This window comes from Eubalaena glacialis, chromosome 14 (assembly GCF_028564815.1).
Source record: "Eubalaena glacialis isolate mEubGla1 chromosome 14, mEubGla1.1.hap2.+ XY, whole genome shotgun sequence".
NCBI lineage: Eukaryota > Metazoa > Chordata > Mammalia > Artiodactyla > Balaenidae > Eubalaena > Eubalaena glacialis.
This window is the reverse complement of record NC_083729.1, coordinates 88,377,752-88,404,669: the sequence shown is the minus strand read 5'-3', so window position 1 is coordinate 88,404,669 and position 26,918 is coordinate 88,377,752. Positions and strand designations below refer to the sequence as shown.

At 43.5% G+C, this 26,918-nt stretch overlaps 1 protein-coding gene across 1 annotated transcript; it reads left to right on the top strand.

The window, feature by feature from the left end:
• The first annotated feature begins 1,324 nt into the window (after nucleotides 1-1,324).
• RNF149 (ring finger protein 149) lies at nucleotides 1,325-26,425 on the top strand. Its single transcript, XM_061210796.1, has 7 exons — nucleotides 1,325-1,912; nucleotides 11,670-11,920; nucleotides 14,266-14,334; nucleotides 17,100-17,182; nucleotides 19,405-19,501; nucleotides 22,764-22,962; nucleotides 25,604-26,425. The coding sequence occupies exons 1-7, from the start codon at nucleotides 1,459-1,461 to the stop codon at nucleotides 25,645-25,647; spliced, it is 1,197 nt and encodes a 398-aa protein (XP_061066779.1). The 5' UTR covers nucleotides 1,325-1,458; the 3' UTR covers nucleotides 25,648-26,425.
• The last annotated feature ends 493 nt before the right edge of the window (nucleotides 26,426-26,918 follow it).

The window sequence follows — 26,918 nt, the reverse complement described above, 5'->3', positions numbered from 1 at the left end:
TATAAGAAGACAAAAAACTGTATTTGGAAAGCAGTATTGCTGGTACAACATTGATGAGTAAGCAAAACATACACAAGCAGCAGGGAAATTAGGGGCACCCAAGTTTGCTTTTAGGAACCAGGGAAGGTTCCACAGAAGAAATAGCTTTTGAGTTAAACCTTGAAGGCGAAGATGGCATTTGCCAGGACAAGAGCCAGGAGCAGGAGAATCTCAGGAAGAAGGAAATCGATGTGCAAGACGTAGCATGAAAGGACAAACACCTGTTCTGGGAACTACAAGTATTTGTTTTGCTTGTAGAGCATATCATGGGGGGGTCCTAGGACCTGTTCCCTAGCCTGCCATGACCACCATAACTTATCTCCTTTATTCTAGGCTTGGGACAAGGGGAAGGCCTCAAGCCTTGGGGTCCTTTCAGCCTTTTAAAATTAGTTTCCTAATGGAAAAGGGAGAGGAGATCCAACTTCAAGGAGAACTTATGGGTTGTGGGCTGCATTTTGGAGCAGAGCTTTAAAATGCAGTCCAAGACTTATAACAAAGAGGACACAGAAGAGGGTGTCAGGCCCAACAAAACGCCTGGTGTGAGTGACAGCAACCTACTTCCTGCAAAGAAGGTTCTTGTGCAAAGGAGGAAGATGAATCACTCAGAAATCAGTGTTCTAAACTTCTTTTCCTGTAACAGTAAGGCTTCCTTTCCAAGGCAGTTTCATATGGACTGTCACCCAGTTTTTATTTCCAAACAATACATTTTCTCTTTTTATATGTTTATTGCTGTACCATTCCAATGCTCATCTATACAAGTAGTTTGATGCACTCACTTCAATGTTACAGACTATACACAAAATACCAAAATCAATTAGCATTACAAAATCGGTAACAAAAAGTATCTGGAAAATCTGTGCAGCTTTGGAGTTTTTAAGCTGTTTTTCAATGTTTTAGACAAGCAAGGCCTTTGCCACGTGCCTTGCACAGTGAATTCTTCATAACATCCGTTCAGCGATTTTACACAACCAGGCTACCGCGCCTCTAGGCCGGTTCGCGGAGAAGTTTCCCGTTTCTCGGGCGGTCACTTCCCATACCCCCGCCTCGGCCCGCAGGGCCCTGGGGTCCCAGGACCGCCGGGCCGCAGGAATCTGGCGACACTCCATAAAGCACTCGGTGGTCCCGAGCCCGCATGCGTCGCGCCGGGCTCAGAACGGGGAGCGGGGCCAGTCAAGGCCCCTCCCCCGCCGCCCCGCCAGGTGCGCGTGCGCCACGGCCCCGCCCGCCGGCCCCGCCCTCGCCCCGCCCCGCCCGCCGCGCCTCCAGGTGCGCGTGCGCCGCGGCCCCTCCCGCCGCCGGGACTGGGTCTTCCCGGGCTCGGCAGCTGGTCTCCGTTTCTTCGCGCTTTTCGGCGTTCTCGCACGCCAGCGCCCTCCGGCTCCCGCCCGGCCCTCTCCCGGTCAGCCCGGCGGCGGGCCCATGGCGTGGCGGCGGCGGCGGCCCGAGGCCCGCGGCGGGGCCCGCGGCGCGCTGGCGCTGCTAGCGCTGGCCCTGTGCGCGCCCGGGGCCCGGGGCCGGGCGCTCGAGTGGTACTCGGCCGTGGTGAGCACCGAGTACGTGGACCCGCAGACCAACCGGAGCGTGCGGAGCGTCTCGGAGAGCGGCCGCTTCGGCGAGAGCTCGCCCAAGGAGGGCGCGCGGGGCCTGGTGGGCGTCCCGCGCGCCGAGGACCGCGATCCCGAGGGCTGCGCGCCCCGCACGCGCTTCCTCGTGCCCGGCGGCCGGGGGGCCGCGCCCTGGGTCGCGCTGGTGGCGCGCGGGGGCTGCACCTTCAAGGACAAGGTGTTGGCGGCGGCGCGGCGGAACGCCTCGGCCGTGGTCCTGTACAACGAGGAGCGCCACGGGAACCTCACCGCGCCCATGTCCCACGCGGGTGAGCCGCCAGAGCGCGGGGACGGGCGGGGCGTCCGTGCGCCGCGGTCCCGGCCGACCGCCCGGCCCTCCGGCGGGACCGCGAGGGGCGGCGGCGATGGGCTCTGGCCGAAGGGAACTACGAGGGAAGCGCTAGGTTGGCTCGGTGTGACCCCCGGGGGCTCTTAGGAGGGAGGCGAGCCTAAGGGCAAGATTAGAACATCTCCCTGGGCCCTTCCAAGTGGAGGGAGGTGCGCTGTGCAGGAGGGTGATGGGGAGAACGGAAGAAATTAAAACTCGCAGGAGGAGGATTGTGGTTCTCGCTGGCGGAAGGTCTCATGATTCCTAATCATGGATCCCTTGCCATTCGGCGTTCCCCAAAGTCAGGTGGGGCAGGAGTGTAAGCTCTTTCCCAGGGCATTCCAGGGTCTGGCTCTTTCTTCACCACGTAAGGTGGTGGCTTGGTGACACTCTGGTGTCTTCACGTTCATAAAACATGTCAATATTCTGAACATTTGAGTGGGACAGTCCGGATTCAACTGAGTCAGAAAACCTGGCCTTAAGTTGGGGTATGTTTTCTCACTTGCTAAATAGAAGGTTATAATACTGGCTCCACTGCCAATCAGATTGCTTGAGACTTGAGTTTAGTTGAAAATTTTAAAGTTGTGACCATGCAGGAAAAGATCTTGCTCTTGGGACTTCCCTGGTGGCCCAGTGGTTAAGACTGCCCTTCCGCTGTAGAGGGCACGGGTTCGATCCCTAGTCAGGAAACCAGGATTCCCACAAGACACATGGCTTGGCCAAAAAAAAAAAGAAATCTTGCTCTTTGCCGGGTGACCCTTCCCACACACTGTTCTCTGGGGCAACGGGTTGCATCGTCAAGCAGTCATGAAAGTTTAAAAGGTGCATTTTGCAACGTTATCCTCAGAACTGAATTCCAAGTGATATTCTACCAATACACGGCAGAGGCGGAAGGCCTTAGATCTAAGAACACGAGTCATTCTGAACTTACGGGGATTAAAATCTCTTTAGAGAGTTTCTGCTGCTGCTGCAAGTCAGACATCCTTTTTCCTGTGCTTTTGGTTTTTCTGTTTTGGCTTCTTGAATGCAAGTTCAGAATACCTGTACAATGAGGACAGGAGAGTGACTTTGGATTTGGCCTATTTTAGCAGAACGAGGGAACGGAATTTTGTTGAGAGGTGAGGAAGTGAGACTGTTAGAACCACGCTTTCAAGATGGTTGACGGCAAGGGCTGGGGAGGTGCTAAAAAGTGGGTGGAAACCGTAGGGCAGGGAAGGGTGGGCTGGATGGCAGCGAGGCATATTGAAGTTGGATGGGAGTGATCTGGTAGAGGTGTTGGATGGGAGTGATCTGGTAGAGGTGTAGGATGGAGAAGAGGTAACAAAGAGTCAGGTTTTTGAGAAGGACAGCCGCTGGGTCCAGGATACTCGTGGAGGGGTTGCCCTCTGATAGGAGAGGGGAAATTCCTTAGTTGCAACAGAGAGGAAGTGGGTTTGGGGAGGAGACGGGAGCAGATGTCCCCGTGGTGGCACCGGGCGATGCACCACCTTTGGTGCAGTTATTCCAGTTGTCACTGTACCCAAGTCATGTTTCTACAAGCCTCTCGTGAGAAGTTCTGTCAGAGTTCACACAGCGTTCCAGATGCATCCTGTGGACAGGCGTCTGCCAAAGAAAAGAGGGCAGTGTGTGAGGGTTCTCTGGTGCTGGGTCCTTGCAGTCCCTTCTGAGTGACATCGTAATGGGCACTTTTTCTTTTCCATGGCAGGCCCATCAGCCTACAGTTTTCAAAATCTGTTTACTGCATTTTTTGGTAGTGACATTCACGTCCTTCCAGGCTAATTGCACTTGTTCTAACCATGGTTCAGTAACCTTGCTTGCTTACATTATTGACATATAATCTATCCAGGCCCAGAAAACACCCAGGCCCAGAATGCCCTGGGAAAGAGCTTCCACTCCAGATTATTGACATATAATCTCTCCAGGCCCAGAAAACACCGAATTGGTATTTATTTTACATCTTCTTCTTGTGAGCTTCTGTTGCCATTATCAGTGTCCGTTCTAGCCTTTTTACTGTGAGAATAATTCTGTTTGAGAAAAAAGACAAAAGTAACAGCATTAGGAATTCTTTAAAAATGTATGAAAGCTCCCAGTGTTGAGTCGGTATTCTCCACTTATTCCTCCCGACAGCCCTTGGAGGCGGGTACTTTAACCCCGTTTTACAGATGAGGAGACCGATGCCCAAAGAACTTAAATGACTGGCCCATGGTAACACGGTGATCTATGGCCAGATCATTCTTTGTTGCAGGGGTCTTTCCTGGCCTCTACTCACGAGATTCCAGTTGTGACAACCAAAAATGTCTCCAGATATTGCCAGATGTCCGAGGGCAGAGGGGATGACAGTAGCATACAATGTTTTGAACCACTGACTTAAAGGGAGGTGAATTTGGTGCAGTGTGACCAATGGGTTACTCAGAGGAGACGCTGGAAACAGGGAATCCACTTAGACCAGGTAGAAATGTGAGGGCCTATACCGTAGTGGTCACTAGAAACGGAAAAGAATGACCCTCATTCTCAGAAGGTGGCCCCACTGGGGACAAGGGTACAGATGTTTCATGGCTTTTTGAGAATGGACTAGATTTAAGAATGGAGTGAGTGGAATTAAGTCAGAAGAGGAGCCAGCTTTGACGGACTTGAATTTGAAACGTTACACAGAACGTTGACGGCAGCTCAGACTTTGCTTTCTCTTGTTTTGCAGAGTGTGGAGAGGGCCGGTGTAAAGCACTGATCAGCGGTTCTGTGCCGGGGCTCCACAGAACAGGTCGAGGTGGCTGCTTGTAAACTCCGATCACGATAGTCTCCTCCCAAGTCTCAGAATTTCACCGGTTTTTCTTAGACCTGTTGCTTGACTACTAGAATCCAGTACAAGATATTTTGGATTTAAATCAGTATTTTATTGTGGTTCTAAAATAAATCGTGACTTTAAGATAGTATTCTATCAGGACAGCTGTAAGGACCGTCACCCTAATGCCCCAGGTTGGTTCCCTTTACTTTGGCAGATGGATATACAGCGGCCAGTCTGGGCCAGGTATGGCGCCTGCTTGGGGGTAGAAACGCCTAAGACATGTGCCGGACTTTGAGGAGTTCCCAGCCTAGTGGGAGCGATAAACAGACCTTTCCGGGCAATGTGGTTTGGACCTCGACAGAATTATATGCACAGGTACTTAGAAAGCATAAAAGAAGGGCATCCGATGCAGAGATAGTGCAAAGATGATTAGAAGTCAGTTTGACCAAGAAAAGTAAAAATTGACGTAAGTCAAACCATTGAAATGAAAGCTTTTGGAGAGGGTCGGCCTCGATGTGGCGATTGTTAGTTAACACCAGGCTGATCCTCTAGCTGACATCTTGAGTGGCTGTTTAGACTGGCACATTAGTTCTGTCAGCAGTTTACTGAGTGCCAAGTACCCGGCAGGGCTTAGAGGTGTGTTTGGGGAAGGGGCCAGAGCTGGGGTGGAGGGAGATGACACAGGTGATAAGAAATTCTTACCTCAGGAGAGATGTGCATTTTGTGTTTGCAGAGCATGGTAAATAGTCTTTTATGAGTGAATGATGCGCGATGATCTTGAATGCTGCACTCTCACCAATGATCTAAACGTTTAGATTTGAGATTAGAATGTATTTTGGTGCCCTAAGAAGAGATGGCACCTCACAGCCTCGTAGCAGGTGGGATTAACTTAGACAGTTCCCAGACAGATGGAGTGTTGAAGCACAGCTTAAGCTGATGAAGGTATCTGAGTGTGTGTGTGGTATGCGGGGTGGAGTGGGGCTGTAGAACCTGGGTGAAGGGAGCGGCCTCGGAAAGGACTGAAGGCCTGAGGTGACAAAGTGAGGTGTTTGGGGAAACTGCAAAGAGTTCACAGTAAGATTGTTGAGTATTGTACTCAACAAATACAAAATATTCTTGAGCAAGCCAGATTATCCAAAACAAAATGTGAAGTTCCAAGAAGAGAATTGCATATATTTTTGAGTCCTCCTAACTCATCCTAGCCAACCATAAAGACATTTCTGTTCGCATGATAGCTTCACATTTTGGAGACGTTTCCGTTCATATTTGGTGTACTATTTCCCCTGCAAAAGGAGTCTCTGATAATTCTCCTTTTTGGGTCAGTTCAAGGATAATACCGGAAGATAAACCAGTTTTTCAGGTTGATTCATTTGTACAGAAACCCTTCTGTTGGGCCATCACTGTGTGATGCTGAGCGCAAAAACTAATAAATAAGAACTGTAGTCCTTGTCTAGTGAGGGGGAGGGGCCCAGGAAGACGTTCTAGAAGGAGGGTAGAAAGAGGTGTACTTCAGAGACATGGCTGCATCTTAAAGATTTGACCAGGAATTCTCCAGGTTTGGGGAGGGGGGTGGGAGGGATGGAGAGAATATGGAAGTTAAGTTATTGGAAAAAAGAAAATCTGAAAGGTCATGGGATTCTCTCGTTGGAGATTTAAAATGTATTTCTCGCTGCCTGCATCAGTCTTCTAGAACAGAAATCTAAGCCACTACTTTAAATATTTTAGTAGTTCCCATCTCCTTCAAGAGAATGTTGAAATCTACTTTAAATAGTTTCCTAGGGAGGAGGAATGGTACACTAGACTCAAATGTGACCCTCCAGAATGTTGAAGCTATTGACCAAAACAGATTTTCTTTTTACATTTTTTGTTTGTTTTTGACAAGGTGGTAAGGGGAACTATTATTTCTCAAGTGGGTTTATGATCGTGTGCTCTGTTTGAGACCTTAATGCGATGCCGATGTGTAAGACAGAAATACAACAGACTGCCTTCAAGGAGTTTAGTGGTGAGGTCTGTAGGTTCTTTTGGGGAAGGGCGGGCATTGCACAAGGTGACTTTTTTTGGTCAAGTGTGATTGGTAGCACTGAGGCCTGGGGAAGAAAAACATTCAAAGGGCTTTTTCTCCCCGTCCCAAGACTCAGCGTCTGTGCCTGAAGAAGGCACAGGCAAAACGTTTGGTTTGGCAATCAGCCGTGACTTGCTCTCTCGTGCCACTCGGGCTCTCTAGGACTGGCCCCCGGTACATCCGGAGGGGTGGGCAGGGCCAGACGTGGCTCCTGTGCCCGGCGTCCCTTGGGGTTGTGCACCCAGTGACCCTGAGCTAGTGCATGTTTACTCAACTGCCCGGCCAACAGTTCATCCCACACATGTCCCAGAAGAGCCAATCACGGGATCGAAGAAGTCTTCATTCTGAGTTTTTAAATTTAAAGTAGTTCCCAGAAGCAATCTTGCTGCTATAATTAGAGTGTAGCAAAATTTAGCACTCAGTATTTTTTTGTTTTTAATGTAACTTAATGAACTAAGAATTTCCTAGGTGAAAAATTTCAGATTGATACTGGAGATGTTTTCTGTCCCAGGTGTCCTTCTGATAATCACTGCTTGTCTGCAGCCCCTCCCTTGAGGTTTCGGGTGTTCTCAGCTCATTCCTCATCTCTCGCTCATTTAGACAACAAATATTTATTAAATAGTTACTATGTGCCAGGTTCTACCTGAGGCACTGGGGCTAATGAGATAAGCAGGATACCTTTATGTGTATTTAGTCACTAACCAAACTGGGCCAGCCACCATTCCAAATATGCTCTTAACGATGGTTTCACAGCCAAGAAATCTCCCTTCTTTTGCTTGGGGAACTCTTCCTGTCCGTCAAGATGCACTGACTTCCCAGGGAAAAAGTTCCCTCCCACCCCAGACAAAATGATCAGTTCATTTCCGCAGTTTTTTGTTATTCCACGTTCTCGTTAAATAAGCGACAGCCCCAGATAGAAAAATTCTCATCCCCATTTTACAGCTGAACAAATACTCTCAGAGCACCCAGGCAGTGGTTGTCAGAGGGAGATGTGAGCCCGGTGACCCTGAAACCTGTGTCCCCCCGAATGAGAGGGCAGGGCAGAGGTACACGTAGGAGCTGGGGCTTCAGGACCCTGGAACTGGCTTTTCCAGGTGGTGTGTGACATTGAGCAACTCTTTTTTTTTTTTTTTAAATCTTGTGTTCCAAACCCCTAAATCTGGGTATGTTATCTTCTCAAATGGCTGCTCTTGCTTTTTTTTTTTTTTTTAACTTTGGGTTTATTTATTTATTTATTTATCTATCCATTTATGGCTGTGTTGGGTCCTCGCCTCCGTGCGAGGGCTTTCCCCAGTTGCGGCAAGTGGGGGCCAATCTTCATCGCGGTGCGCGGGCCTCTCACCATCACGGCCTCTCCTGTTGCGGAGCACAGGCTCCAGACGCGCAGGCTCAGCAATTGTGGCTCACGGGCCCAGTTGCTCCACGGCATGTGGGATCTTCCCAGACCAGGGCTCGAACCCGTGTCCCCTGCATTGGCAGGCAGATTCTTAACCACTGCGCCACCAGGGAAGCCCTTTTTTTTTTTTTTTAATTGGAGTATAATTGCTTTACAATGTTGTGTTAGTTTCTGCTGTACGATGAAGTGAATCAGCTATGTGTATACATATATCCCCTCCCTCTTGGACCTCCCCCCCCATCCCACCCATCTAAGTCATCTCATCACAGAGCACCGAGCTGAGCCCCGGTGCTGTACAGCAGGTTCCCACTAGCTAGCTATTTTACACATGACAGTGTTTTTAGCCCTCATCTGTAAAATGATTACTCGCCTCTTTCTGCCTCAAGTGAGAGACAGATGTGAAAGTGCTTCAGAGTTGGTTTTCCCCATTAACACACAAAGGTCATTCTATCATCAGTACCAGAAACTGTAACTGTAACTGTAGCATAGCAACATTTTGTTTTCTGTATAAAAATGAGACAGGTACATGGGGTTCATTATACTCTCCTTTCTAGTTTAGCATGTGCTTGAAATTTTCCACGAAAGGAAACTTTTTTTAATTTATGAAAAGGGCTTTCAGCTTATAAAGCACCACATAATCATAAGTGGTATAAGTATTCTAATTGTTTCTGTATTTGTCTTTCTCGGCTACAAGATGTTTATTTTCCTGAAGGCAGGAAATGCCTTGCTCCTTATTAAGTCTCCCCAGTGATGACGTAGTAGATTGTGTGAGTGCTCAGATAACTAGGGTACTGGCCAAGTAACACTTTTAGGGCTGGGTCATAGGATCGACCTCCAGACAGCAGCCACCTGAGAAGGGTGCCCTTCTGGGGTTTCAGTAACTAAATCCCCACGGCCGAGGGCGGATTTGCTACAGATTAAATTTCTCTCTATAATAAAATAGTGTTAGAATGTGGTTTCAGTGTAATGGCAGAGAACAGTCTTTAAATGTATTTTGTAAGTTAGTTTTTGAATAGGTAATATGTACACCTGATAGAGAATTTTTCCTGTGTCCAGCTCTTTCCCCCGCCCGGAGGCAGTCAGGGTCCCCAGTCTCTGGGGTAGCCTTCAGGGGGATCTGTACTGATATCGCCACGTAGAACTCTTGTCCACACAGTTTTACATGTGGCTTTTTTCCTCTTGTGTCTTGACTGCCGTCACTATTAACAGAGCTGCTGCCTCAGACTGTGTACACGTACTGTAAATTATATAACTATTATTGATGGACATTTATATTTTTAATAAATAAATAAATTTATTTATTTATTTTTGGCTGCGTTGGGTCTTCGTTGCTGCGAGCAGGCTTTCTCTAGTTGCGGCGAGTGGGGGCTACTCTTCGTTGCGGTGTGCGGCTTCTCATAGCAGTGGCTTCTCTTGTTGCGGAGCACGGGCTCTAGGCACTCGGGCTTCAGTAGTTGTGGCGCGCGGGCCCAGTAGTTGTGGCTTGCGGGCTCTAGAGCGCAGGCTCAGTAGTTGTGGTGCACGGGCTTAGTTGCTCCGCGGCATGTGGGATCTTCCTGGACCAGGGCTTGAACCCGTGTCCCCTGCATTGGCAGATGGGTTCTTAACCACTGCACCACCAGGGAAGTCCCATTGATGGACATTTAGGCTGTGATAGCAAAATTTTAGAAAAAAGACTGGCAATAAATATCTTTATGGATTCCTCCTGTGTACATACATAAGTATATCTGTGGAATTAGCTTCTTGGATCTGGAATTGCCGGGTCAGGGAGACATGTGCATTTAAAGACTTTTAGTAGCTGTTGCTCTCCATACCAGGTTGTAATAATTCACTCCCCCAGCAAGAGTGCCCGTTTGTACTTGCTCTTGCTGATATGGTGTATCAGACTTTTTGATGTTTGCCAATCTTTTAGGTGTGTTTTCATTTGTACCATGACTTTTCATATGTTTAAATCCTTTCTGGGGGGAATGATCGCTAATATGTACAGGATTTCTTTTGGGGGTGATGAAAATGTTATGGAATTAGGTAGTGGTGATGGTTGCACAGGCTTTGTGAATATACTAAAAACCATTGAATTGTACACTTATTTAAAAGAATGAATTTTATGGCATGTGAATTATATGTCACTAAAGATGCTGTTTTTTTTTTTAAAACCCATTTGTGTTTTCTGCAAACTGACTTAATTTTCTTTGTTTTTCTGGCTCTTTTTCTTATAGAAAATTAGCTTTTTGTCTTTGTTATGTTCCATGTATTTTTTTCCCCATTGACCAGTTGTTCTTTTGATCTTGAGTCTTTGATTTTCCTCTCTTTTAGCCAGTGCAGAAAAATTTTTGTTTTTATATAATTAGTTAGTTGCTCAAATCTTTTTCTTTTTTTTTAAGAAGTTTCGAGGTGATTTTTCACACTTGGAAAGGTTTTCCTTCAATATTACTTCTGTTTTAATTCCCATGTTTCTTCTGGCTCTTTTATGTTTTCTCTTTTTTATATATTTAAATCTTGGATTTGGTTAGAATTTATTTTGGCTTAAGTTGCAAAGAAGGGATACAGCTTTTTTAGCCTCAGGTGATACTCAGTTGCGCCCACACTGTTTTTTTAAAAAATAATCCATTTTACCCCATTGATTTGAAATTCCACTTTCATCATTTACTGAATTCTTTTATGTATTTGGGTCTAGTTTCTGGGCTTCTTATTCTGCACCATTCTGGTTGTCTTCATATGCTACTACCACACTGTTTTAATTACTTTGACAACAAAGGCTAGTCCAGGTTTTACTGTTTATAAAGTTTTCCTGATTGTTCTTTATTATTTTTCCCCTAAATGAGCTTTAGAAGCAGAATTTTTAAGGTTTTTGAAATCCCATTGATAATTTAAAAAATTAATTTATAGATTCATGTAAAATTGGCCATTTTATCCCTTTTTTATTTCTCTTATTTTTTTGTCTTATGTCTGCTGATGTCCTCAGAACAAAATGAAATAATATCGAACATAGTGGAACTTCTCCGATTGCCTCCCTGAGTTAATGGGTGTGCTTAGGCATTCGTATTAATAGTCACAAGTTGAAATTGGTCTGTGTGGTTCTTATGTTGGTTTTTTGCTACCATGCTTGGTTTTATTACCTTAGAAATAATTTTAAGACTTCTTTTTATTTTTTTCAATCTGCTGTGGAGCACTTTAAATGTCATTGATGTTACTTGCTCTTTAAAGGTTTGGGGGTAGAGCTCACCTGTGAAACTGAACGGGGGCCGGGGCGGCTCTTGCTTTCTAGGGGGTAGTTCTTAGTGATTTATTCTACTTATGCAATCAGTCTGTTTTCTCCTTGGAGACCAGTGTTGGTAACTTGGGTTTTCCTAGAAAATTATCCATTTTATCACAGTTCTTGGTTGTATGTGCATGGAGCCATACTTTCTCTGTATCTTATTTTGTGTTCCTCATATTGATTCCTTTGTTCTTTCCTACAGGAACAGGAAATATAGTAGTCATTATGGTTAGCTACCCAAAAGGAAGAGAAATTGTGGATCTGGTGCAGAAAGACATTCCGGTCACAATGACCATAGGGCTCGGCACCCGGCACGTACAGGAGTTCATCAGCGGTCAGTCCGTGGTGTTTGTGGCCATCGCCTTCATCACCATGATGATTATCTCATTAGCCTGGCTAATATTTTACTATATACAGCGCTTCCTATACACTGGCTCACAGTTTGGAAGTCAGGTAATTGTCTCTCTTTAACTTTGCTTTTTAAAAGATAGTTTGTAAATATTTCCTATATATATTGCTTGAAATTATTGGACAATATTCTTAATTTCATTATCACTCACAATATTTAAGTATTAATATGGGTTTTTTTAAATAAATTTATTTTATTTTTATTTATTTTTGGCTGCGTTGGGTCTTCGTTGCTGCGCACGGGCTTTCTCTAGTTGCGGCGAGCGGGGGCTACTCTTCGTTGTGATGCGCGGGCTTCTCATTGCGGTGGCTTCTCTTGTTGCGGGCCACGGTCTCTAGGCGCGCGGGCTTCGGTAGTTGTGGCACACGGGCTCAGTAGTTGTGGCTCGCGGGCTCTAGAGCAGAGGCTCACTAGTTGTGGCGCACGGGCTTAGTTGCTCCGCGGCATGTGGGATCTTCCTGGACCAGGGCTTGAACCCGTGTCCCCTGCATTGGCAGGCGGATTCTTAACCACTGCGCCACCACACCAGGGAAGCCCGGGGGGGGGGTTTGAAATAAGTTTTAAATTAGAATATATTAAACTTTCTGTTCTGTGGGAAATCGGGTCATGTTTCACTTCTGCAGAGACCCTCTGTCCTTCCCAGATGTAAAGGGATGACAAAAAAGCAAAGCATGAGGTGGGGGGACCTGGTTCTGTGTTTCGAAAGAGAACGGGCCTCCCTGTCTCCATGGTGGAGCCGTGTTCAGAACCATTTATCTGCAGAGACACTGGTTCAGTAACAGGGGAGAGCAGGGCCCTCTGGGTTCCCCACTCACCTGTTGTCTTGAGAACTGCCCCTGTCCTGGCTCTGCAGGCAGTAGATGGTCATTTCTGGGTCATCTTCCACCTCCGACTAGGAAGCCTCTGCCCTTTTAGGGACATAAGCCGATGAGTGTATGGAGCCCCCTCCTCAGTTGACGACGTTCTTACCAGTAATTAAACATAAGATTGGTTTCTTCTAAAAGGGAACCCTCTTGCACAGTTGGTGGGAATGTAAATTGATACAGCCACTGTGGAGAACAGTATGGAGGTTCCTTAAAAAAACTAAAAATGGAACTACCATACGACCCAGCAATCCCACTACTGGGCATATACCCTGAGAAAACCATAATTCAAAAAGAGTCATGTACCAAAATATCCATTGCAGCTCTGTTTTCAATAGCCAGGACATGGAAGCAACCTAAGTGTCCATCAACAGACGAGTGGATAAAGAAGATGTGGCACATATATACAATGGAATATTACTCAGCCATAAACAGAAACGAAATTGAGTTATTTGTAGTGAGGTGGGCGGACCTAGAGTCTGTCATACAGAGTGAAATAAGTCAAAAAGAGAAAAACAAATACCGTATGCTAACACATATATATGGAATCTAAAAAAAAAAAAAAAAAGTCATGAAGAACCTAGGGGCAGGACAGGAATAAAGATGCAGATATAGGGAATGGATTTGAGGACACAGGGAGAGGGAAGGGTAAGCTGGGACAAAGTGAGAGAGTGGCATCGACATATATACACTACCAAATGTAAAATAGATAGCTAGTGGGAAGCAGCCGCATAGCACAGGGAGATCAGCTCGGTGCTTTGTGACCACCTAGAGGGGTGGGAGAGGGAGGGTGGGAGGGAGATGCAAGAGGGAGGAGATGTGGGGATATATGTATACGAATAGCTGATTCACTTTGTTATAAAGCAGAAACTAACACACCATTGTAAAGCAATTATACTCCAATAAAGATGTTAAAAAAGAGGTTCTTCTTCAGACATGGAGTTGAAAATAAGTATTCTTGAACAGCAAAACAGCCCTTAAGTTAACATGTGGCTGTTGTGTACATTAGGACTTCAGTGGTAATTTCTTTTTTTTAAATTTATTTTATTTATTTATTTTTGGCTGCGTTGGGTTTTCGTTGCAGCGTGTGGGCTTTCTCCAGTTGCGGCGAGCGGGGGCTACTCTTCGTTGTGGTGCGCGGGCTTCTCATTGCGGTGGCTTCTCTTGTTGCAGAGCATGGTCTCTAGGCGCGCGGGCTCTAGAGCACAGGCTCAGTAGTTTTGGCTCGCAGGCTCTAGAGCACAGGCTCAGTAGTTGTGGTGCATGGGCTTAGTTGCTAAGGCGGCATGTGGGATCTTCCAGGACCAGGGCTCGAACCCGTGTCCCCTGCATTGGCAGGCGGATTCTTAACCACTGCGCCACCAGGGAAGCCCTTCAGTGGTAATTTCTTAAAATTAGTTTCATTGTAGTCATCTAACTTTGCTTTTTAAATGAAATTTTTCCATAGCTTGCTTATATTATAATATATCAATTTTTTAAATAGTGACTTAAAATTTTCAATAATAATAATGTTTTTCCTCCCTAAGAGCCATAGAAAAGAAACAAAGAAACTTATTGGGCAGCTTCCTCTTCATACTGTAAAGCATGGAGAAAAGGTAATATTTTCATAGCTTTTGTTTGTTTGTTTGTTTAGACTAAAATACAAATCTGTTTATGTGTCTAAACTCAGTATCAATCATGGAGCTTTGGCTAGTCTGAGTTAGTGTTAACTATGACCTATGTGTTTATTTTAAAGAAGCGTTGGCAGAAACACTCTTGTATATGTGGAGAGCCTTCCAGACCTGTGCTGCCGGAGGGTACCACTAGCTACATACAGCTATCTGAATTTAAATAAATTAAATTAAACTGAAAACTCAGTTCCTCAGTCACACTGGCTACATGTCAGATGCTCAGGTGGCCACACTGGCTGGACAGTGCCCACACGTCCATCCTCCACCTGTCGGTCAGACACAGGTAACTCTGAAGAAGCTCTGGTCTCTACCGGAGACCCTGAAGCTTAAATCCATCTCCATTAAATCTCACACACTCTGTCCATTCTCTCTGAGACTCCTTTAATTACAGGGAGAAAATAAGGGATTTGTGGAGAAGGGGAGAAAAGATGTTTTTAAAACTTTTTAAAAAAGAAACGTTTCACATGGCCAATCTGAGACTTTTAAAAGGCCAAAATCGTACCAGAGTTCAGAAGCATTTTTGGAATAGGACAAATCCCAACGAAATCTCAGAACCTCAGGTTCTTAGAGGATAGATTCCTTAAAGGAAAACAGTTGCTAATGCAGGAATAGTTATTCCCTTAATGGTCCGTTTACTGTGCTGGGAAATGTTGATGGCTGTGTTGACATAGATAGCTATGGGTTGGTTCCATTGTTTGGATTTTCGTTTTATCTCCCCGAGTTGTTGAGATTTAGTCCATCCATGCCGACCCCCTAGTCTCCACTCCCCGGTAAGTGCATTTGGGTCCACATCTCCTCCTCTGACCTACTTAAAGAATTAAAGCTTCAGAATAACACTCATTAAATTTATAGACCTTTGATTTTAAAACTTTGGAATCTGACATTAATGGTTCATGTGGAATGTGTTACATATTCTACTCTTGGAATTGTATTGTGTGCTGCATTCTTGCCCAAATGCCTTACGTTGTAATAACAGTGAATTTTCATAGTTGGTGCAAGGTCCTGCTTTCTTTCCATGTAGATGTATTAAACAGGAAAAGTTAAAAAAAAAAAAATTCCCATGTCATGGGAAGATTAACATCTGATTTACAAATCACGAGGGTCCCTGGGGAGAGAGCCCAGCAAATGCCTGGGACAAACTGTGCATTCAGCTGGCAGTTCTGTGACAAGCATGGAGTTTTATGTTCCTCTTGAAATGTGTCTTCTACTCTCTGGGGCAGGAAATCTGTCCTTAAATATGAGAAGACATAGATTTATATGTGTGTAATTTACTGCATGGAGTCTTTGAGAACATAAATTAATTGATATCATTCTCTTCGTGTACAGAACATCTTTGAAAATAGGCTTCTATGGACTGTTTTTTGAAAGTTGTCAGTAATAATGGTTAAAAAAAAGGATCCATAAATGGTCCATGAGGTACACACGTGGATTTTCTGGCAATTTACATTTTAAACTTGTACAGAAAAATACTGTGTTTTTTCTTAAATCTACACCTTGTCCAGTTCTGAAGACTGTATTTGTTTTCTAATTTTTCTTTTCTTGTGGACTTGATCACAGTAATGTATAAGCTTGTAAACCATTAGGGAAATAATTATTTCATCATCCTTGCATGGCATGTGAAAAAAGGTGATAATGTATAGTTGCAACATATAATTTTAAGTGCTGTTACAAAGTTAATTTTAATACAATCTTTGATAGCAGTATCTACATGTAAAATCAGTTTTTACTGCTTGCTTGTTAACACGTGACCCACGTGGCTAAAGATATTTTTAAAGAATTCCATGATGACTGTGAAGCTGTATCCCATAAAATTAACTTGCTAAAGTTGCAGACACTGATTGGTAGCTCCTGAATCCCCATCCCAGAGTCCTGGGAGAGAGAGTCTCATTGGCCTGTTTTGGGTCAGGTGACCAGGCTGGCCATGCCTACTTTGGTTGATGGGCTGAAGCCAGGTGGGTATGTCCAGGGGGTACCCAGGGAAGTGGGGGAAGGGCTGACACCACCAAAAAGGTCTGTGACCCACAGATTCTCAGAAGTTGAAATTTTGTCACAAGACTGCTTCTTCCCCAGCAATTTTTGTTTCTTTTTACCTTTATTAACTTGATATATGAAAAAGATAACTTCTTTTAATTTATGGTTCTTTTTTTGCTAGTGAGGTGAATACATTCAGATATTTAGCTATTTGCATTTTCTCATCTGTAAGTTATAACTCTGTTCTTTCACAAATTCTAATGAAAGCGCTTTTTTTGTTTTGTGTTTTTAATGATTCCAGAAAACAAGTAGCTAATTAGATATTCATTCTCTTTGTTTTACATTTGAAAAATAATTTATTTTATTATAATAAAGCAGGCATTTGCATTTCTACAGCCCTTAAAATATGATCACTTAAAAAAATGAACAGTAGCCTAGAATTTAAACATAATTCATGTCTGATTAGGTAGACGATGAAATTTTTTCTTTTTTAGCCAAATTCTTTTTAAAAAAATCCCTTGATAGTGGTAAAAATAAATACCAAGTAGAAATTATCTGTGTTTAAATTCAGGATGTACCAATGTAGAGTAGAGTTCATCATTGTTTTACCCAGGTTGCAGTGAGTTTTGGATTCGTTTTGTTTTGTTGTTGCAGTGAGTTTTACCAAGCGTATACTGTATACTAAGGATATAGTACCTTTTGTCCTCTTCTTTCTACAGGGAATTGATGTTGATGCTGAAAGTTGTGCAGTGTGTATTGAAAATTTTAAAGGAAAGGATGTCATCAGAATCCTGCCATGCAAGTACGTTCTCTTACTTCCTGAGATGTTAAAATTTACTGACAAGTTTCAGGTTTCTGACCAAAGAGTGAACATGTTTTTCATGATATGAAGACCTTGCTATCAGGTGATATCTTGTGATCATCTCACCTTTTAGAAAAGAAGCTGGAAGTCTTCAAGGCTCCTCCTGTATTGTTTTCCTTTAAAATTGCTTTGCTTGGAGACTTCAGGTGACCATTAAGACCCATTATGTCCTTTTGTCATAGATTGGCTTTTAGTCTTTTAAGCAAGGCTTCATTAGGGTCCTGGGAATCTATACTATACATTGAGCTATTGGGATAGGTGAAGGCCCTGGGGGTGAGGGCCAGGAGCAGCCAGCAGATGTGGCTCCCGCTTTGCTGGGTTTTTTACTTTTAAATATTTTAATACTTAATGTTTTGAACTAGTGAGCATTTTCCCAGACATTTATTAGAAATGTTATTTTTAAAGACATTTCCTGGTTATGTATCTTTGTCTATTATTTTCTACCAAGATGCCTTTTTTCTTAGATTAGGCTCTGCTGTTATTTGCACCCTGGGTTTGGGTTCTTTTGGGGGTTGTGTGAAATAAATATTCCTCCCTTATTTCATTAATTTATTTTCTTTAGCAACAGGAAGTTATGTTTCCTTTTTAATAATGAGATACTTCGTTAACTTTTTTTAAAAATTGCTTTGTTAGCAGAAAGGTGTACAAAGATTATGTTTTAAAGCTGGTCAATTTTAATTATACTTTCCACCTGTTAGAAGCAGGTCACAAGTTAAAATATAATTATGTCTTACTTTATGTTTGCAAAGTGTTTTTGTGTCTATCCCAGTACTTTATAGCAGATTAAGTTCTCAGGAGTTCTGTAGAGGAAATGAAGGAATGAGGATGAGAATAACAAAATTAATTTTCCTGCATGAAGATGTTGAACTTCAATCTACAGGCATTTATATGGGTTGGTGTGGTGGATACTTAATGAATTGGGGTCAGTGTCGGGTGATGGTGTCCTGTAGAAAATTATTAAGATAGAAAAGAATTTTTACTCTAGGAGGGCTTAGGGCACGTCTTTGTGACTCGGATGCCACACAGTGAAGCAGCCTGAGGCTGATTTCCTTTTATAGGAAATCAGATACTCCTGAAGGCCGAGCTGGGATTTGCACTGGAGCTTCGTAAACAGACGAGTTTATATGTGCACATATCCCGGTCTCCTTCATGGGGTTTTATTCCGTCCACCCCCGTTTTCTCCTACGATTTATATCAACAAATTTCCGAATAAAGCCCACGTGTTGGTTTTGTTTTTTCAGAATGATTCCAGTGGGTCAGTTTCAGTTTGAGGATGGAAAGGTCACAAGACAAGCTGGACTGGACCATGTTATGTCCTTACATGCTGTGATTTTTAACTGCACTGGCAGATTTCCCTTTGAAGGAAAGGTCTTCAGACAGTGACGACAGTAATGATAATGAAAGATTACTGAGGATTTATTGTGCCTTGTAACCACATCACACGTTTGCTCCTCAGAACAGCTGCAGGGTGGGTGCAGAGTGGCCTCAGGATCTAGTTCAAAGTCACAGCATCAGGACATACAGCTGGTGTCTGAGCCTCATCTATGGGGCTCTGATACCAACAGCTGCTTACCTGCAGTACAGGTAGAGAATGTAGATTCATCACACAGGAGGGGAAGTTAGCCAGTGAGGACAGTCAGTAAAAGAAGAAAATTCATATGTGGTTTTTCTTTTTTTGATTCTGAAAGCGATACGTTCATTCTAGAAAAATGTAGATGCTACGAAAATATATAAGACAAAAAAATAAGTGTTTTTTTAGCCTGCAAGCCGAAGATGACTTGTTAATATTTTGTTGTATTTCCATTGGAGTCATTTTATAGACTTATATCAGATACTATCTGTTTAGTATTAGTTTGTTACTATTAGTTTACTCTTGGGTTACTTAGGCCACGTTTATTCCCAAATAAACATACATCCTAGCATGATGTGAAAATAAACCATGTTATTTTTGTGCAGCGAAGGGGGAATTTCCCTCTACATGCCAGATACTATTTAACGTGGAAAAATAGAATAGATGACTACCTAGGGTAAATGGATAGACTGGAATGTTGATTTGACGGCATTTAACTTGTAATGAGAAGATGAGTTGGTGGAATGTGTTGTTTCCTTTATAAGATATAAACATTTATTTTAAAACATTAACACATACTTAATTTTTTTAGGCATATTTTTCATAGAATATGCATTGACCCATGGCTTTTGGATCACCGAACGTGTCCAATGTGTAAACTTGATGTCATCAAAGCCCTGGGATATTGGGTTTGTTACATTTTTGTTTATATTCAATCTCTGCACCCCCGTTCTCCCTGAGTGATTCGAGTCTGTTCCTGACCAGAGGCAGGAGTGGACTAAATGCTCCTTCTAGCATCCTGGTGGTTCCTGAAGAAATTTTCCTCTTTATTAAAAGTGAATTCTTAAGACATTCCCCAAAATCAATGAACTAAATTTGTGATTACAGAATAATATGCTAGGTGTCTCCTTAGAGTTTGTACTTAGAGTGGTATCTTTGATAGATGTCGGTGTGATACATTGCAGGGTGTATAGATGCTAGTCAGTGTCATATAAACAAGAATTATTATAAAATGTTTGAAACGGAAGGAGCCTCATGCACAGGTGCACATTTTACATACGAGGAAGCTAAAGCCCATACCTCCTGACACCAGCTCTCCCGGTACTTGGGTTTCAGAGTCAAGATGCCGCGGGGAAATTTATCCTGCACCGAACGTGCTCCATCACTTTGTGGTACTGAGATGGTCATAGACGTTCCTCAGAAAATAGAGACGGGAGGGCAGAGTGAAAGAGAGCGCATCATGGTAGCCATGCGCTGATGCCTTACACGAGTTATTACATTGACTCTTCCAGCCCCTGTGGGAGGGAAGCGCTGTGACTCTCCTTATTTTGAGCTCAGAGAGAAGTAGCTCACCTAAGGTCACACGGTGAGGTAATAGGGAATCGGCTTTCAGGTGCAAGCTTGCTTAATTCCAGTGTCCAAGCTCTAAACTACCCTCCTACCCAAAAGAGGGGAGGGATATAGATGGGGAAAAAAACCCCAGATCTTCCTAAATTGTTATATTTTTAGAGTCTTCCTATAATCTATTAATGTCTCAAGATATTCTTGATTAAATATAAATAGTTTTGAAACAGATCTTTGAAAGAAGTAATTTAAGTATCAAATATATTTTTCTTGTTGCTAAACAGAGGTTTTTGCAGCATTTATTACAGAGGTAGAAACTACAAAGAGATTTTTTATTATGATAATGACTTTATGTGACTTAAAGCCGTAACAGCCTTCAAGGCTGCAGGCCCCCTTCGGAGTATTTTTCATTTTGTAGTTCAGCGTATCTTCAAAAGAGAGCTGAGTGACCACGCACTGGCTTAATAACCAGTGTGATTTTCTGTGAATTATAATTTTCAAGTGTGAGTTCCAGAGGCCTCACCGTAGGCACACGGAGGGGGAGGCTGCAGGACTGTCTTACTGGAAACTCATCCGCCTGGATGTCTGGAAAATGTGCCTTTGCTGTAGAATTTCTAACATTCGTTGGTGCGTAGTTCTTGATAACTGGCAGCTCTCCCCAGCGTGGAGGCTCACCCCTGTCTGCCTCACGCCTTCCTGGGACCGCGTTTGGAACAGTAGAACCCAGGGAGTGAGACAGGTGTTTTCTTGGCAGTTTTCCTTCTTCGTCTTTTCCTCTCGTAGATACACTCTGAAGCTTCTTTTGTTTTCTTCGTCAGTCAGTCATTTTAAACCTCTTTTCATTTCTAAACCTTTGTGCAGTAGGCATTTCACTGACCTTAGTGTTGAGACTTTAATCCTTGCAAGTTTTGCTTTTGGAAATATATCTATGTGTATGTTTCATGTGTTAAAAATCAAGACTCTTCATTTTATATCAGGTTGGATTGCTTTCAGAATGTTAATTTCAGAAAGCTAGAATATGTGTCGCCAGAAAGCTTGCTTGCTTTTTTGAAGAAACCTACAGTAACTTTAAATGAAACTTAAGAAATTAATTTGTCCTGCCTTTAACTTTTTTTTTTTAATCCTTTGACAAATCTGCCATTTTCTTTGGGCCCATTGGCCCCTCCTGCGTTGGACTGTAGAGATGGTTATGACTCTCGAATGGTAACTAGTTCTCATTTCCAAGAAAATGACCGCGGTGAGAGCGGCTTTGACGTGCCTCTGGTCCCTGCTGTGTGTGTTCGCTCATGGGGCAGGCGTTCATCAGGGGAGTGAAGTGTAAGGTGCTGGGTCTGAACTTGGCTCCGGGGGGACGAAGGGATAAGACTCAGCCCTCCTGCTCGCAGGCTCCTAGGGGACTCCGCTTTCTGGACTGGTGGGTGGGAGCCGGGCCTGCAGCCCACCCCGCTGGCCAGGGAGGCCCGTTTGAAGAGTGTGGGCACAGGAAGGCGGCCTTGACCCTGCCAGCTGCATGTGGGAAGGGACAGGGAGGGGTTTTTAGAGGCGCGTTTGAGCTGCGTGTTCAAGGGTTAGTGTATTGCAGGGAGTGACCAGGTGGGGTTTGGGACGGGCAGGTAGTTCAGTTTGGCAGGTATTTAGACAAGTTCCTGGAAGAACAGGCTAGGGGTGGGCTGTGCGGCAGTTCGGATGCTACGGCAGCTCAACAGGATTTGTCGGTTGGTGCGTCACAAGTCTGTTCTGGGGGTGTTCGGTTGCCTGTGAGCAGGCAGGGAGCCACGTGGTGCCGGGGAGTGGGGAGAGGGTTCCAGAACACGTGTGGAGCCGGCAGTGCAGGCGGCAGGGCCCCAGGAGCGGGCGGCGTGGCGGTGCGCTGTCCTCAGCCTGAACCAGCGTTCGCAGGACCACCCCCCAACGCACACACCTTTGGTCGGTCACTTAGCAGCAGCTTCGGCCATCACGACCCAGCTTTGACCCTGGCGTGAATCAAGAAAGGTTTCTGGATGGCCCCTGAATTTTGAGACTCGACGTAGTGACGCTTGTAGGGTCTCCCGCTCTGACTTTCGTGATCTCATTTTCTTCTTTGAAGCAGCAAATGGGGAAGCGAGGCAGACTGGCAGCGGGTAGACACCCTTTCTGTAAGGAAGGAGCAGAACTGGTTATCTTCAAGTGAATGCAGGTACAGTCTGCAGCCCTCTGCTGTTCAGAAGCCTGCTTGTCTCCGAAGCCCTGGCACCTGGCAGCCATTAGGGCGGTCATTCGAGGTCAGGGCTCCAGCCTTAGTGATGAGCGCCCAGCCAGGCTGTTCAGAAAGGCAGGAAAGTGCATTTGTGGCGAAGCTCCACTTTCTGTCAATAAATAGTTGAAACGGTGGCATCGTTTGTATCAAGGGGAAAAATGGTTTTTAGAGGAAAAGGATTTAGGTCTTGAAAAGCTGCTTATTGAAGAGTGCGCATTTTCTGGTGATGCTAAATAAAGAAGACACTGATATGCTTTTTTGCCATGTTCGTGTATAAAAGTAAATATTTTGTATGAATTATGAGCAAAAGATGATAGATAAGCCTGATCGTGTTACTGAGAATAGGTATTTTCTTTGCTCTGACTCTCAAGGGAGAGCTTGAGGACGCGCAGGAGACGCCCGCCCCAGAAGCTCCCCCTGGGGGCGTTTCGACTGCAGATCTGAGTCTTACTTTACCAGATGGTGACAGAAGTGACTCGGGCAGCTCAGCACTGCCCACCACCAGCGACTCCACGCCGCCTTGCGAGGCCAGTTTTAAAGAGGATGCAGGTGAAAACACGGCCTTGCTGGGTGAGTCTTTTGCGGGTTCTCAAACAAAATGATGTTATCAGTGGTTGAAAGAAGGTGAAGAAATACATAAGGTGCAGAAAAGCGTAAAGGAAGAATGATAACCATGACCTCACACCTGCAAATACCATTTTAACATTTCCATAAATATATTTCAGATGTTTTTTTCTGTGTTTAAGGATGGGGAGAATATCATTCATGTGCCGTTAGGTGACCTGTTTTTTTTTTTTTTTTAATTTTTGGCTGCCTTGGGTCTTCGTTGCTGTGCGCGGGCTTTTCTCTAGTTGCGGCGAGCAGGGGCTACTCTTCCGTGCGGTGCGTGGGCTTCTCTTTGCGGTGGCTTCTCTTGTTGCAGAGCACGGGCTCTAGTTGCGTGGGCTTCAGTAGTTGTGGCACGCGGGCTCAGTAGTTGTGGCGCACGGGCTTAGTTGCTCCGCGGCATTTGGGATCTTCCAGGACCAGGGCTCGAACCCCTGTCCCCTGCATTGGCAGGCGGATTCTTAACCACTGTGCCACCAGGGAAGCCCAGGTGACCTGTTTTTTCCTCTTAATGTGTGAAGCTCTTTCTGTATCAGTAGACAAGACACATGATTTGGTACAGCTGCGTAGTATTACATTTTGGATTCACTGTCATTTCTGTAAACCACATCCTGCTGATGGACTTTTGTCGTCAGTAACACTGAAATCATTTTGTGTATACATTTACCACCTGTCTGTAAAATAATGAATTGCATTGTTTTAAATTACTGATGCAATTATCTTCTTTTCATATTTGTTGGTTATTTATATTTCTTTTCTGAGTTGCCCATTATTTCATCCTTAGCTTCTTTTTCTATGGAGAAACTAATTTTTCATATTGATTCTAAGAGCTCTTGGTCTTTGATTTTTATCTGGTCTAGCTTCTCATTCTTTCATGATTCTTTCTGCCTTTGACAGCATGCTAACTTAGGAAAATCTGTCTCATCTGAGCGTTATTAATTTAAATTTTACTGACATTTGTGGCTTTGTATTTTACATTTAAATCTTTAATGCGCATTGTTTAAGGGGAGATTTAACCTATTTTTCTCAAATGTTTAACCACTTGTCCATTGTTTAGTGATAATTACTTGTGAATAATATGTTTTGATATTTGAAAGGCAAGGCAAATTCCTTCATCTTTTATTCTTTTTAAAAAAAGAATTCTGAACTATTCTTCATTTTTTAAGATTAATCTTAAAATCAACTTGCCATTTGTAAGAAACTCCCATGAGAATTTTTATTATAGTTGAATTAATTTATAGGTTATTTTAACTGGGAAGAATTGATGCTTCTAATTTTGAATTTTGCCATCCTGGAAGAGGAAGCATATTTTTCCAAATCGGTAGTATTCGAACTGAATCAGTTTGTCTTTTTTGCCCATTTTTAGAATCTGGGAGGCAAAGACAGAAATATGAGAACTTAAGTTTTAAACCAGTACCAGAGGAAGAAAGAATGCATTGTGTAAGAAAAAGGGAGAATGAATTTCAGAGAATGAGGAAGTGGAAAGGTGGATTGTGTAGGAGTTCTCCTAACCAGCTCTCCTGCTGGGACTCTGCCTTGTAAGGCAGAGAGTTCCGTTTATAAATGTTTATAAATGGTTCTTGTTTTTAGGAATTCCATTGCTTTGTGCCTAAGTGCATACCATTGTTATTTTTTTTTACCATTGCCTTCAGGCTCCAGAAAGGAAACGAAATTTGTTTCCTTTAGTACTTGACTACCCTTGAGATATTTCAGGACAGGTAAAACTCTTTTCCTAAACTAAATTTCCAAGTATTTGTTCAGGTAATTCATAATTCGTTCAAGTAATTTATATGTTAATGTTCTTTCTACCCTATAATTGGATCGTTTGAGAACTATTGGAAAAAATCAATTCTTTTAAGCAGACATGAGTACTTTAGTATAGTGTTAGTACTTTAGTATAATGTCTGCTTATAATTATATTAGTATAATTAGTGTAATGTAGCTTTACTCCTAGCTGAGCTAACATTTGCTCAGGAGTGCCTAGGAAACGGATGCGGGGGTTATTTATTTATGGTAGCCCACTCCCAGGAGGACGCCTCTGCCCGAGGGGGCTCCTCTTTTGTCTGCTTGACCTCAGGTCTGATTGAGGAAGTATCCTGTCACTGTAAGAAACCTTTTTTGCTGAAATTATCTTGTACTCCTCTTCCTAGTAACATCCGCCGGATTCGAAGGCCGGTTTGAACCTCTCTGTGCCTCAATTTCCAGTCTCTAGATTGGGGATAATACCAGACTTGTCTCTAGCTCGTAGGGTCTGTATTGCCCAGTAAGCTAGCTACTGCTTTCATGGGTGGTGGCACCATCGCTGTGTGTTTGAAAACACACTCTCATTAATCCCACCAGCTCAGCGTGTGTCTTTCCTGTAGCCCCGTGCTGACCACGTGAATACTGGTGAGGCTAATGCCAGAAAACCTCTCATGCTCTGTGTGAGGAGGCTGTCGATATGTTTTCTTGACTGTCTGGAATAGGTTGTCATTTTTCCATGTAAGTTTTATTTAAAATTTTCTGTAATTTGTTTCTTGAACTATGATCTCCAAATCTAACAGTGTTTATGTAACTAAAGTTCAGAATATACCAACCAATGCTGGCTTTTGTTGCTTTGTTGCAGAGACAAGCAGGAGTGACCCTCAGCGTGAAGGACCTGTCTCCTAGCGTATAACCTGCCGGCAGTGTCACAGACAGAGCCTGGGCTTGAATTAAAGGACATTTTATTTTTTTTACTTTAGCACATAGTTTGTATATGTGAAAATAATGTACATTCTTTTACCTTTCAGGTTCTGATTTGATGTACAAAGGGCTAAGATACTTTATTCTTAAAGAGAATTTTTGATTAGTCTTCATATATTTATCTACTAAAATGTATCATAAGATTCTTTCTTCTTAAGGATGTTTCTAGACTAAGCACATTGAATTCAGACTAGTTGAAATGGAGTTGTGTGATTATATTCAGTAACTGATCACATGAGTTTCCCTGGAGGAAAGACTTTTTTAGAACATTAAACTTGTAAATGTGATGAGAGAAATCGATCGCTTCCTTGCACCTCTGTACTATAGAGAGATTTCCAAACCTTAGAGCACTTTCATTGTTGTTTTTTATTTGGAGTTATGGGAAAGGCACTGGTTGACTTTAGGATTTGCATTTCTCCCTTTCATTACCTAATTTCTTCTAACAACCTTGATGGGGAGGGAAGTTTTGTCCATTTTTTTCTATACAAATAAAAAAAGCTACGATTCTGTATTGCGCACAAGCATGAAGTTCTTCATTGCTTGTTAAAGAAATGGAGTAGACAGACTCTGATGGACTCTGATACGGCGTTTTTGGGGGTAAATGATGAATATACTGATTCCAACTGCAGTTTAATCTTTACAATTATAAAGGGCGGTAGATGGGGACTTTTCATTGCTGTTGTAACAAAATAAACAAGTAACCAGTTTTCTTGATTAATTTTAAAGCAAACTTAATGGTGGTGACCTTGTTTAATCATCTCTCCTCTTTACTCGTTTGCGGTTCTTCCTTGGCAGTGGAGGTGGAGGGAGTGGGCTGTTCAAGCTTTCAGGGGCCGCTCTCTAAATTGATAAAGCGATTAAACAGACACACACACCCTGTCTGTTCTCACTTCTTAGAGGTGGAAGTCAAGGATGAGGAAGAGATTTTTTTAGAACTTGAAATTGTAGTCCTTTGTCATTTCCAAACTAGTTACTGTGTGTATCTTTGTGGGTAAAAATGTTTATTAAGAATATGTAATTTTAAAAATTTAAATAATTTATTTTTATAGCTGTATCTAAGATGTAAAGTTTATATAGCTTATTTTTTTCAAACTACTTACTACACTTTGATTCCAGCCACTCAGTGAAATACTAGGTGAGTAAACAGTGTTTACCGAACGAAGTAAACTGAGGCCAGTTTCCATGTGAGGAGCTAT

Excerpts from the sequence above, each read along its gene's own strand:
- RNF149 (XM_061210796.1), top strand. The coding sequence starts at position 1,459 with ATGGCGTGGCGGCGGCGGCGGCCCGAGGCCCGCGGCGGGGCCCGCGGC. Across the intron at positions 11,921-14,265 it reads GCTCACAGTTTGGAAGTCAG|AGCCATAGAAAAGAAACAAA; the intron begins GTAATTGTCTCT and ends TTCCTCCCTAAG. Across the intron at positions 22,963-25,603 it reads TGAAAACACGGCCTTGCTGG|AGACAAGCAGGAGTGACCCT; the intron begins GTGAGTCTTTTG and ends GCTTTGTTGCAG.